Here is a 14,288-nt window from a genome sequence, read left to right on the forward strand (position 1 = left end):
TTAATACATCTGAAATCAGGGTTTTTTTAAATGTTTTTTGGTTACAGCACCTTGTTCAACTGTGTTATGGCGCAGGAGCTGCGGTGTTGTAATCCCAATTAAAAAAAATAATACTGATCTCAGAAAGAATTTGGCACTTTCTGAGGCAGGTCAGGACCTTGGAAAGTCAGATCTTTAGCCAGCCCTCTACATTTTGTCTCTGTGCTTGTCTCTTAAGTATTTCAGTAGTCCCTTAATCAGAACAAGAATGTGTGACTTGTTACTTTGAATTATGCAGCTTGGGAAATACTATTCAGTTATTTATTTCAGGTAGCAGTAATACATCAAGGATTGGTGCCAAAGGCTCCTTAGGTTAATGAGAGTGGCAATGTCAGGGGTGGTGAGGAAATAAACTAGAGTAAAACCCAAAGAGACAAGTGGCATGACTGGATTTGTCAGACATTTGTAAACTTTAGTTGCAAAATGGAGGTTTTTCTTAAAGCTTAAAAATGGTGAACTTGTGCCAGTTTTCCAGTGTTATACCTAATGAGTTAACTATAACTAATTTCCTTTGTCAATGGCACAAACCAGCTATGTTGGTAACCTGCCACATGTCTAGTGCTGCTGCTCCTAGTTGCTCCCACCTCCACTGATTCCATGTATTAGCTCTGATTGGAAAGTCTTACTGGAAATTAACAGCGTAAGACAGAGGCCAGGTTCTGGCATCCCCTTCCAAGGAATGTTGGTTTTATGGGGTGCACAATGATGAGGGACCTTATCACTACTGTATTTTCTTTTGGGTAGCCTGAGAGTTGTTCAAGGTGTCATTGGATTATAGCTGACTACATATATGTTAATCAGCATAACCCTGAGACTACCAGGATGTGGGTTATGCCTAAGGCAACATAACAGATGTCAGCAAATAAAATTACTGGACTACTGATGCAAAAGACATCTTGCCTCCTTACAGTGCTCATGTCTCTCCTGCATGTGCCCTTCAGTTGCCTGTATCAGACAAGCTGAGGACAGCACATGGTCCATCCCATACACTTCTTCCTGCCATAGGCAAGCTCACTAGGAAAAGGAACTAAAGAAGTAGGAAAGGCAGTGTGGTGTGTTATGAACAGGATGCCAGGCTGAAGTGCTACCAGGGGACAAGGAGGTGGGTTGAGAACAAGCAGACAGGCCCCCTTTCCTTTGGCAGATTCACGTGTATGATGCAAAGAGAACTTTACTCCTGTGTGCTTTCCCTTGAATCCAAGGAAACTGAAGAATAGGAGGTGGGGCTCTAGGAAAATATTATGACTGATCTTATTTGTCTTAATTCTTTAGAAGTCAATTCAGTGTATGAATTGATGAAGTCTTGCAACTTTGACATCCTTCCGTGAAGGTTTTCTATACTGCTTCCTGTTACCTCTTCAGGGATTCCCCTTTATATTTGAGTCTCATGAGCGTGAAATTAGAATAACCTCCCTACTGGCCAGCTGGTGCTAGGCCAGCCATCATTTTTCATAGTCCTCTGGAGCCTACCTTGGATCTTACTTGCTTGGAAGTAGTCCCATTGATTGTAAATCTGCTATATGGCAGAAGTTCTGGAGTAGGGGTCATCTTTGTTCTTGCTGGTGTCACTAAGCCTGCAAGGCAAGAGCAAGATGAAGAAACCTATCTAATATATTGATGTGTGGCTTCTGATATGTCCTCTGTACAAGAAAGAAAGACACATAAAGCCAACTAGAAAAAAACAGCTGTGATGTTGGAAAATAAGCAAAAGAGGCTTTTTCTTTTGCTTTCTCAGCCAGAAGTGGCTGCAAAGATATGTCTGAAGTTTGCAATATATTGGTTTCCATTAGGTGTAAGAAAGACTTGAGCAGGTCAGATACTGGAGTGATGATACGTGGACACACATTGTAGTCAGTGTCAGTCCCTCACGCTGCTCACATTAAATTTTTACTTTTCCTTCAGCAGGACATGTGTGTAAATTGACAGCCAGCCAAATGTAGGAGTGAGGGGGTTGCTGTGGTCATAAAAGAAGAGGGAATTGAGTATATCCAGCAACTTAGCTACATGGGTAAGAGATGTTTCATTGTCTCTTTTTGTCTTGCAGGAAGAATGCAAACAAATACTGGCTCGTCAGAAATCCAGTTCCCAGTCTGATTCTCATGATGATGAGATTTCCCCTCCTCCTCCAAACCCAGTGGTAAAGGCCCGTCGCAGGAGAGGGGGAGTCAGTGCAGAAGTGTACACTGAGGAAGATGCTGTTTCTTACGTCAGAAAGGTAATGTGTTACTGTCTGGTTCTGAGATGTACAGGACAACCATATTTTGCTCGTAGTTTGGACTCATGGGTCAGCCTGTAGGATGGTATCCTAATGCTGGCATATGCACTGCTGGACCATCTTCTTAACACTTAAGTTCTTTTGTTGTCTCCGTGACTAATTACTTTTTCCATCAATGTGGCTTCAGTATTTTCTGTTCTTTCCTTTTTGACTCCTTCTAACAGGGTCACTAAGCCTCAGCCATTTTCTCAAAATTCACAGATTCTGGCAGCTTCTGAGTGTTGTCAGAACCTCACAGTTTTGGAAAACAACCTTTTCTATTGCTGCATTTCCTGCCTTTCTTTCAAAAAAGTCACTTCTAGCTCAAGGTTTCTTCTCACCTTGGTCATTTAGGTCATTTAGATTCCCTAGACCATTCAGGTACATGGTTCACATGTTGACTGGGTAGCACCTAACCCATGGGTTTTGGAATTCTGTTGACTATGCTTGGGGGATTTTATGTGACTGTTGTCTTTGAAGAAATACCAATCCCAAATTAGGTGATTTCTTCAGTAGAAACACAGATTTGGGCTTCTTTGGTTTAACTTCCCTTTTTTTTTTCCCCACAAAATTATCTAGCTATTTTATATCCTTGATGTCTCTTAATAACCCTGTTGTTGTTTTTTTTTTTAAACTGGCCGAAGCTTTCGAAGGTTATTAAAATACAGACATTACAGTAACATAGGTCATGTTTGTTTAGGGGGCTAAGCTAAAGATGCATTTTGTAAGGCTGACAGATGCTGCTGATTTGCTTTTATGCACACCTGGAGTAGCTTTAAACCAGAGAGCTTTGTTTTTATGGGAATACATGTTGTCAGTCACTTTTTTGGCAGAATACTTTTTGCCTCTGCCATCAGCTGTGCTTTTGTCATCCATTTATGATACAAGTTCACTGGCTGCTTTGGGGATTTCTGTCCCAAGAAACAGAGAATTAGGAGGGCCTTTCATCCTAAAAACAAGTATGGGGGAATATTCTTGTGGCAGTTGAATAATACTTGTAGGTATACAGTGAATTTTAACAGAACTGTGGTCATGCTAGTAGTGCACTGCACCGTTAAAATACTTGTGTGATATTTCAAAAGCCACTTTTAAACTTTTCTTTCTGTGCAGTTTGCACTATCCCCGTTAAAAGCTTTCATGAAGAGATCACATCTGTCTCTGCTTAATATGGGTTCCATCTGACTCTTCTGAAAATCAAAGGAAATATTCCTTCCCACACCCTTGAGTAATTCCTTTAGGTTTGTAATTCTTTATAAACAAAGAAACTTTATTTTCTTCCTTTTTCAACAATGATGCCAATAAGTCCTGACAGTGGCATGCATGGGTAGGAAAGAACTGGCAGAAGGGATACAGATCATATTCTGTGTGTTCTGTGACTGGGCTGTTACGATTTTCATTTCTGAAGAACTGACTGAACTTAAATAACAATAAGGGATAATTTCTTGTCAGGCTACAGATGCTTCAAGGAATATAGAACTAGCACTGGAAAGGTTTCTGTCAGTGCTTTGACTTCTGCTGTCAGCAAATGAATCCCATGGATGTTTGTGGCAGAGGTTTCTGGAATACAAAAATAGTGAAAGGACAGATTATGAAACTAATTTAAATGTGTAAAAAGCAAGGCAAGGGTTGTGCTACACTGTTCCAAACAGATGGAATTTTAGATAGTAGCCAGGAAGAACCACTGGCTTCAATTCAGGTATTGGATAGAAACACATCTGTGTCATAAGCAGTAAAGGATCCCTTGAAAGGGGAGCTATAGGATGAGTAGTGCTAAATGCAGTGCAATGAGTTATGTCACTGGGGAGAAAATCAAAGGTGATTTAGCTTTGTGATTTGAGCAAAGCATATGGCTCCATTCTGAGAAGCCCAAAGGAAGATCTCTGTGGAGGATTATTTTATTGCTTCATTCCTGAAACTAGAGAAAGCAATATTTGTCAACACATCTGACATAACATAAAGTTAACTGCTATCAGAATTGGAGTCCTGCTGTCAAGAGGGTTATCATCTTGAAGAGAACATTCAGCGATTACTCGAAAGAGGGATGTAAGAAATGGTCAAGTTTCTGCCTGGCTTTGATTTTGGTCAGATGCCTGATTAATGGGATACCTAAAGAAGCTCTCCTTTGTTTTCTGTGTCCCTGTTCCAATAGACCCACTTTGGTCTCTGCTTTGTGGCTTTAATTGCTGCAGATTTAGTCTGAGAAAGGCTAGATGATGCTATTCCATAATCAGCCAGAAGGGTTGGGACTGAATGTCTTACTGATTTGATTATCTACCCTTTTGACTTATCAGCAGTAAGCTGACCTGCTAGGATATTCTTAATGGAACAAGGGTTCAGGACTTCAATTCAATCCCAGGTTTGTTTGATAGGGTGAAAACCAAGAGTAAGATACTGGCCAAATGCTCATTTTATTTAACATTGAGGAATTTAAACTTTTGATGTATTAGATTACATTTCACTCTGATACAGATATGTTTACATGTTTATACATATCTGTTTCCTATAGACTTAAGTAGTCTAATGACTACCACAGTTAATATCAGGGATGTCTGAATCCAGAGTTTAACTTTAAATCTTTGCAGTGCAATATTTTCCTTTTAAATAAATCTAGATCAATTTTTTTTAAGAACTGATGCTAGATCAGTTTTCCCATTTGAGACGTCCTTCTCATTGGATGGGTAGTATCTTGTTTTTCCAGGATGAGGAAAGGAAACTGCCTACACATCAGTGTACATAGTAACTTAAGTAAGATGGATACAGTATTTCTGTCATAAGAAAGTATGAAAGAGCAATGCCCATTCTCAGACCTTTTTTGTACAGTAGTTGAAACAGGCAAACAGATGTTGGTTTTCAGCTTGAAGTAAGGTTTATTTAACACTTAAAACTTTTGCTAGGCTTGATGTTGTCCAGTTATAATGAAACTATTAAGAAAAATCACATCACTAAATTCAAAGGACATCTTCTACAAGTCATAACCTTTTTACAGATTTCTCGTGTCTCCCATAATCACAAAGTCTGTGACTGGCAGAAGGAAATGCTTGGCAAATACAGAGATACAGTGTCTTTACTAATGTCTTACCAAAATGTGTACCACAATGGAAAGCCTAACTTGCAAAAGTCTTAGAAAATACTTCATCCAATATGAAAACACAACTCCTGGATTTCAGCATATATTTTGAGCAAATTCAACAGGACTTTTGCCATCTCTCTTATTAACATATAAAAATATCTTTTCACTCTCAAATGCAAGTACTTCCCGTATGCCATGAAGCACAGGCACAGGATTTGGCCCAGGTGGGCCTAGCAGAAGCGTGGTTCCTTATACAACAACCAGTACTGAAAAGTATGTAATCCACACAATTTTACTTTTCATCTAAAGAAATGTTGCTCATTCCCTAGTTTTTAAAGTAGGTTGCTTCTGATATTGTTTGTGGGGAAAGAAAACTATGAAATACGTTTTCCTGAGTCCAAAAGATTTGAAAGGAGACTACACAGCTGTCAGTACCTGCTAATTGTAGTATTTTATGGATATCCTTCTACCCTCTCATCCCGGATCTTACATTTCTGTTTTGGCTTTCATATTGAGAACATAAATTCTTATCCTCACATTGTCAAAACTGTAATTTATTACTTTCTTAGTGGCTTTATATTACAGCCTAAGCCTGTCTCAGTGTTTGAAATCCAGTTGCATCCATTATCTTGAATAGTGGAATTTTCTATAGATTTCAAGATCTATAAAGAAATATAACCAGGCATGTAATTACCCTTTTTTCCTTTCTCTACAGGTTATTCCAAAGGACTATAAAACTATGACTGCTCTGGCAAAGGCCATTTCCAAGAATGTGCTCTTTGCTCATCTTGATGACAATGAACGAAGGTATGATAAGGTTTATGATTTAAAGGAATCTACAGCTTGATATAAGGACAAGAAATTATATTACATTTTAACTCAGGGATCAGAACTGCTCTCACTGATGCATTTGAGTCACACTAGATGCACACTCACGCTTACGGTATTATGAGAGAGAGTAAAATCACAAGCTAAAGAAAGGCAAGAACAGGTTAGCATGTAGTCAGACATATTTAATGTTTTCAAATCAGTTGTGCCGAATGAGCTTAATTCTAGGTTACTTAAGGAATTTGCTAAAGTCATCTTAGAAGCCTTTGGGGTTACTTCTGAGAACTCAGGGAAGACAGGTCATGTGATGGAGGAGTGGGAAAGAAAAAGTATGAGATAAAGAGGTAGAAGAGAATTTCAGGAAAATTATTTTGTTCTTTGAAAAACTGGAACAACCAAATTATGTGTAAGCACCTGAAGGAGACCACAGAGCTCAGTAACAACCAACGTGACTTAAAAACTTGAAAATGTCTTTCTACAGTTGAGTATCGAGGCTTGTAGCTAGGGAAGGCCCAACAGAGGCCAAACAGCTTGACTTCTAGTGGTGTTCTCAACATAATGTAAGACAGTTTCATAAATAATTAAGGGAAACATGTCTTCATTGAAACCACGATGGAATCTATACAAAACTGCTTGGATTTTCCTACCAAATAGCAGTTAACAATGGTTTGTCATTCTAATGAAAAGATATATTGAAGTGTGGGAAGGGTTGGTCTGGTTTTCATCATTGTTGTCATTAATGACCTCAGTGGTGGGATAGAGTATGAGTGTTGAATTTTTGGATGACATGAAGATGGGAAGGACTGCTAAAACACTGGGAGAAAGGCTAGAATTCAGAATCATGCTGACAGGTTGAAGAAGTGTTCCACTAAAAGCAGCATGGATTGTCACTGAGCCAAGTGCGGAGAAGTATGCTTAGGCAGGAAGAACACCTTTATAACTATTAAGACTTTTTTTGCAGTTCTGGTAGTTCCTTGAAAAACTGTGGAGCTCATTGTGAATCATGATCTGAACATTAGTCACCAATGTCAAGCTGTTTTGAAAATACTAATGTTTTACTGGGGTAACTAAACGGGAGAACATGCAAGGCGTCCCAGTGTTGGAAAGGTTTCAACTGGAACACAGCGTCCAGATTGGGCACTGCACTTCAAGGATAAACAGTTGGAGGAAGTTCAGGGAAGAGCTGTGGGAACAATCACAGATCTAGATAACATCACTTCTGAGGAAAGAATGGGATTGGTTGGCCTGCAGAAGAAAAGTCAGGGGCAGAGGGATGCAGTAATAGCTTATAATTGTGTATGAATAATGGTATATGCAAAATAAACTGCTGTGTGTGCCAAAGGGAAAGAGTAACAGATTTAAAGTGCAGTAGGAGAGTTAACTCAGATACTAGGAAGAGGTTTCTGACTGCTTGGGTAGGCTGTGGACTCTCCACCACTTGAGGCCATTAAGAGCAGATTATAAACTAGAGTCTGCCAGGAATGATATAAGTAGTGCCAGTTCTGCCTTGCAGCAGTTAGGCGAAGTGATGTCATGAGGTCTTTGCCAGCCCTACTTTTCTGTGCTTTGATGGTTAGAAAGGACAAAGACTGTCTACACTCATGTTTTTAATACTGGCAGAACATCAGCAGCACAGTCCTTCAGAGGGGTTACTCAAATACTCAGTCAAAGAACATTCCAAGTGTGCAAATTTTGCTCCCTCTTATATTCATTGACACAGTTTAATTACTTTGCAGTCCTAATTATTGTGATACCATTAGCATGCACATTTCTGGAGTAATTAGAAGAGGATTAACTTTGCACGTTTCTTCTCGCTTTTTCACCCACAGCAGAGAATTCTTGTACAGAACTGCTATAAACCCTAATTATCCTGTGGGTATGCTGATGTGATAGGTGCTGAAGAGACAGGTTTTAGGGCTGGAGGAGGGACATTTCAGTAATATTTATCAAAGTAGGGTGAGAGAGAAAAACTGAAGGAAAAGTGCTTTTTCTTGCACTGTGCTGATTGTACATCATGGTCATGGTCTTTCCTATCCATTCCCTGTGTCCTATTTACCTCTGTCAGCCAGACAGTACTGTTATGGGTATGTGTTAGGAGTGATGCACACAGATTCTCAAGTGTATACTGCATTTGGGTTGAAGACTGCTTTTGCAGTCCTCAAACTATGGCTTGACCAGGTGTATACTGCCTCTGCTGTCAAAAGATTTAGAAGCTTCTTGGTTTCTGGGTTGTGTACTGTAGCTTATTCAGCTATATACAATCTCCCTTGCTCAGGGATATGTCTAAGTGCCTCATTCAAGCCTCATGATGAACACAGCAAGCTATTGCTGACACTGGGGGCAGAAAAGGGAACTCACAGAAGGATACATGCATTTTGCTTTGCAGACAGGATTGCAATGAATGAATAAATTGTTCTGTCTTTGCATTTTACTGAGCTCATTCTTGACATCATGCTGTTGCGTTTTCTGGTTTTATTTATGAAATTGGAGCATACCATTGCCCTCACTTCAGCTTGCATCTTGTTGATGCAGATATGTAGTTCGGTAAAGTAAATGGTATATGATTTCATTTGGGTTTTGTCCTCTTGGAATGGTCTAATGCTAAGTGAGGTTATTTTGTTTTCTGTGCTACAGTGGTAGTGTTGGTGTTTATTTTCCTCAGTGCTTTCTACACTGAAGACAGTATTGTTGTTTCATTTAATTTTGTGGCTGACCCTTTGCTGAGATGCAGGTGTTCATGTGGGGGAAGAATGGACTAACAGGGCTTAATTCCTCATTTACAATGGAAGATTCTTACATTTTTCCTTCTCTGAAAAGGTATTTATGTTACTCTGCTCTATGGCTGTGTAGTCCACGTGACTTGTGTTGCACTTGCTGCTTTGCAGCTTTAAAGGTCCTTATATCTGGCATAAACCCTTATTTATAAAGGCAGTGTATAGCATGTTATCTTTCTGTCAAATATTCCATATGAATGGTTAATTGCATGAGAAGCCATGCTGAAGTTAGAGGAAACATGTATCTTTTTGCACTGGTGTCTGAAATAGTTTTGTTCAAGTCTTATTTTAGATAGCATCTTTTCATGTGCCATGCTTAAAATAGGGCTGCCATTTATCTCTTGCACGCACTCACACATGCATGCACACACTACACAAAGTCTCTGGTGTAAAATTATACTGAAAAGTGAAATTAAAGGCAAACTCAATTTGCATCAGTACTAAAAGCAGCAGAGCTAGTTATGAGCACCTTTTGCCAACATGTTTGTTTAAAGAGTTGCCAATAGAAAAGCGCAGCTCTGCAAAGGGATGTGGCAGTCCACTGTTTTCTCCTGAGACTTCCCCACTGATTTCAATCAGATCTTGATTAAACTCTGGAGTAGGGTCCTGGTTTTCTCAAAGCCAGTGGCAAAATGCCCATTATGTGAAGTGGAAATATGCTTTTAACTGTAAGGGAGCTGTTGTTCTCATTTGCAAAACCAGGATTGTGGAGCTTTTTAATAGTATTTCTGCAAATGTGCGCCTGAGGTATTTTATGTGTGTCCTCTTTTGCCTGGAGCTGGTCTGTTACATGCTTGTAGACAGCAAAACCTTAGATTTACATGGATGTATCATATACTCATTATCCAAAATCTTTGTGAATTGAAGAGAAGTTAGCTGTAAAAAGTTAAATCAAGATCAGGGCTTCACAAAATTAATTTTTTATTGTTTTTTTTAATAGGTATCATCTGATTTCGATTGTTTATTAAAATATTACACATCTAGCAAAAATACTGGAGTATATTAAAAATTTCTGTGAAATAAGGGTAGGGTAAATACTTATGAGCTGTGGGGAAAAGATGAATGTTAGGGGGGTGATGGGCTTAATTATGAGCTGAACAGCTTAGTATGTTGCAGGGAGTCCATTAATGAGTATCAGTGTGCCTAACTTTGGGCTCATCACCTTGTTTCACAGCCCAAACTCAGTTGCAGTCTTCTCTGAGTAGCCTTATCTCATGCGTGCTTTGATGGGTTTTGCTTGCCTGAGTGGGATGTGTGGCAAAGCCCTTCCCTTTCACTTTTTGTGGTGTATTTACTCTGCAGTTATTATCTATTTAATGCCTGGGTAGTTAAGCTTGGATTTTCATAGTGCTGTTATATCATCCTGCAGGTCCCTAGGCACATGTGCTCTTAAGTTCTGTCTTCTCTTTTCCCCCACCCCATATGATGACATATTGGCTGGCTTATGTTCACTTGAGGGTTTGCCCTTTGTTTTGTTTCTTCTGTATTCCAATTCCTTTGTGACTCCACTCAAAACCTTTTGGAAGAGACTGCTCAAAGGGTTTTGTTAGGTGAGCAGTGGGGCATGTTGGTGTAAGCTCAGATGTGAATGCACCAAGGTTTTCTGGAAAAGCATAGTTCATACTGGTGTGGAAGCACCACCCAGAAGCTGTGGAAATGGCCACCAAGAAGTCATTTTCCCCAGGCAAAGAGCACACTAAAGACCTGCTAGTTAAGATCACTGCAAGGTCATTGACTGTTGTCCTCACCAATGCCTTACATGTATATGCACAGTCCTGCAAAACATCATCTTGTGTGACAGCTCTAAAGGAGCTCCTTGTGGCATAGAACAACTTCTGATACAGAAGACAGCACTGTGCAGGCTGTGCACCCAGAATAACTAGGAATTGCTCAGCAATCTGTCCAAGGATGAACAGCCGTGAGAGGAAACATTGGTGGAGCTGGACCTACAGCCAGGTAAGAGGCATTCACCCTCTCTTTCATTATACTGGGGACAAGTGAAATGGCAACATTAGTTGCAAGGGAATTTTACATTATAAACATAAATTTATTTTTTGTAGATGGTGTTCTTTGCAACAGTTTGTCTTTAATGTCAGTTGAGAGCAGAAGTCATCTTTTTTTCTCTGCTCTTCATTACACCTGTGGTCGAAGAGGAATTCCCATTAAAAAAAATAAAATCCTTAATTATGGCATTTATACCTAATAAAAGAACTCAAAGATGAAATTACAGACTTTGCAGAAATTTATGTTGCAGAAAGTATATCTATCTTTGCTGTGCCCCTCCAGAATGCTGGTGCGAAGTTGCACTTAAAAACATCAAAGCGTTGTCTTAGGTGACCTGTGCTATGGATTCTAACGGCTGAAAAATGACAAGAAGTTCCTTGCTGAACTTATTCCCTGTTGGTTCCAATGTGATGTCATGGTTGAGGTCCATTCTGAAGGCTGTTAAAAGTTTGCATAAACTTTCCGCCCTTTTTTCTGCCAGTGATACTTAAGAGTTTTGCATATGGAAGAAATCAGCAAGGCAGGGTGCATTGTACTGATGCCCTCTCTGCTGTTTTGGTTTTGTTCGGTCAGCAGGTAGTAAATGATTTCTATCTATGCAAAGACAGAATTACACCCATAACTTGGCAGCATTTTACTTCCTCTCCCACTCTTGGATATCCAGCAGATTAGCATCCTCTAAGGCTTCCTAGTTGTGAAATGGTGTATAAAGTAAAAATTGGTGGCAAGGGGCTAGCCTGATTGTCCTAATCTGTTCTAACCTGGCAGTGTAGCTAGGAAGAATTTTAATCTGTTCAGCATGTAATGCTGAAATACAAGTATATCCACTTGGATTTGGCATGGTGTTGAATTTGGGGGTAGGAGGGGAAGCTGAGGGGGAAAAGGAAGAGATTGTTACTTTTCCTTCTGTGGATAAAAATCAAAGTTATTTTTTCATATTTCATTGACAGGATGTTCTCTGCCTACTGGATGAGGGCAGCCACTGAGAGAGGTGGCAGTGAGAAGGTTCAGAGGTGACCTGCTGCAGGAATGGAAGTAGGACACAAAGCTGACGATTGTCAAGAAGGAGAAAGCAGTGTAACTGAAGCATAGCAGTGGGTGAGCGATCAGGACTGAGAGCATCAGGAGAGTCAGTCCTACTTCCAGGGTGTCACCGATGCTTGTCTGCTCTGCTGTGAGTCATGAGCCATGTCTGTCGGAACCTGGTCAGAAGTTCAGTGGCCTTCTGACCACATAAAGTGGAATGATTAAACTTTATCTGTATGTAAGTGCTATCTAAAATATATATGTAAATGCTAGGTAAAACTTGTTCATTAAGGAATAAAGAGAGTAGATAAATATTTAACATGCATTTCCAGACTCAACTTTTGTCATTTTAGCTGATACCATAATTTTTGCAAGTTTTTATATTACTAACATACAGGTGGCTGTAATGCCTGCCACAGCTTTCAGAATACTTTTGTGTATTTTCTTACTTGGAATGGGTTGCCCAGGGAAGTTGTGAATGCTCCATCCATGGCAGTGTTAAAGGCCAGGTTAGACAGAGCCTTGGGTGACATGGTTTAGTGTGAGGTGTCCCTGCACATGGCAGGGGGATTGGAACTAGATGATCTTAAGGTCCTTTCCAACCCTAACTATTCTGTGATTCTATGATTAATTACAAATTGGTTTGTTTAAACAGTATACTGGTGTGAAACTGCTTTGGAAACAAGAGTCAGGAAGTTGTATTAAATGCTTTTACTAAAATATTGAGGTGCAAAAAAGCAACAACAAATGAACTAAACAGTAATCAAAACTTCTGTTTATTTATTACAGCAACACTCAGTGTTCCATTTACTCTTGTGTATTGCCTGCATGGCAAAGGTATGAGAATAAAGGGCAGTTTTATTTTCTATGCTGGTATTGGCATAGATGTAAAGATGAGAATTGGCACTTGTACCAAGCCTGCAAGCCAATCAAGAGGTTCCTTAAAGCAAAAATTCCTGCCCTTCTCCTAGCATCCTCCCAAACACTATGGAGTACACATGCTGCTGTGATACTCTAAATGAACTTGAGGGCAAGTTGTAGATACCACCATCTTGCTGTTAGCATTCCAGGAAAATGTCGTACTACCTTCTTACAAGTGTGTTTTAAATAGTCCTTGTTCTGCAATTCAGGCAGTTTTCTAAGCCATGAGTGGTGGCAAAGTGGGGTCCATTAGAGACTTACTGGGCATAAACAGGTTCTATTTGAATTAGTGTCCAAATCAAGACTTCTCAGCATCAAGGCAAAATAACATTCTTAAAATGTATTAAGGGTTGCTGCAGAAGGGAAACGAATAATCAGGTACTTGTGTCCCCTGAAGACAAAACATCAGAATTAGGCTTGAAGTGTACAAGATGGATGTAAACTAGACATGTGGTAATAATTTCTAGTGATAAGAGACTTAAATAGATTGTAGGATCTATAATTGTTAAGAATAGGTGAGGCAAGTCTCCTTGAACATAACTTGGTTTGTTCTTAGTTTCGATGGGAGAAGTCTCCTAGCCCTGTTTTTGTAATTCTTGGATCTGCAGTAGTGGGAAACCAATGTGTTCTTTCTTTAGACATTTATCTTTTTTTAATATATTTGAAGAGTTATTATTTCACACATCTTCTGTTTTCTCAGCTCAGTGAACCTCATTCTCCCTATCTTCCTCTGCAGACCAGGTTCCTCGACCCACTGATCATTTTTGTTGTTCTCCTCAACTTTCTTCAGGTGGTCCACCTCTTTCTTGTTTCTTATTTTTCACAGCAACAAGGTATTGTTGACTCCTGCTTAGCATGTAATCACTGGATCATTGGATGCTTTATTGCAGAAATGCAATTTTGAAGTGAATCTTCACGTGTATTTATGCTGTTGGTTATTCTTACCCAAATATGTTCAACCGTGGTCTTGCTATTGAAAGAATACCTATTTTCTCAGACTATTTCTTCATTTTTTATTAAATTTTAATTGTTTTTGTGATCAGTTTAATGTGTCTTTAAGTGCTGACAGCTCTTTTGCAGCTAGATATTGTCTTCAGGTTCAGAAAGCACACTTTTTCTCCAGGTCAGTAATGGCTTGGGTACTTTTTTCAGTGCAAGCATAATCTAACGTGAGAAAAGTGGTTTTCCATAGCCAGCAGATGAATTTTAGTTGTTATACTGTTGATCTCATATTAAAATATTCTTGAAACTTACCGTGATTAGTGAATTTCAAGGGCATTATTATTGCTATAAGCTTTATTCATTTCTGCATAATACCATGTTTTATTAAAGCACTGGCTGAAGGCCAGCTGGAAAGCCTCATATATGTGGA

The 14,288-nt window shown here is 39.4% G+C and overlaps 1 protein-coding gene across 2 annotated transcripts in view; it reads left to right on the forward strand.

Moving 5' to 3' along the window:
• Positions 1-14,288, forward strand: part of PRKAR1B (protein kinase cAMP-dependent type I regulatory subunit beta) — a 103,723-nt gene that overhangs the window by 15,053 nt on the left and 74,382 nt on the right. For both annotated transcript variants that reach the window (XM_061357071.1, XM_061357070.1), the window contains exons 3-4: positions 2,084-2,254; positions 6,079-6,170. In XM_061357071.1, coding sequence (XP_061213055.1) covers positions 2,084-2,254; positions 6,079-6,170 — 263 coding nt within the window. The remainder of the gene's footprint in view (positions 1-2,083; positions 2,255-6,078; positions 6,171-14,288) is intronic.

This window comes from Neopsephotus bourkii, unplaced genomic scaffold, assembly GCF_033783945.1.
Source record: "Neopsephotus bourkii isolate Nb327-2 ecotype Australia unplaced genomic scaffold, CSIRO-AGI_Nbou_v1 NB_882, whole genome shotgun sequence".
Lineage (NCBI taxonomy): Eukaryota > Metazoa > Chordata > Aves > Psittaciformes > Psittacidae > Neopsephotus > Neopsephotus bourkii.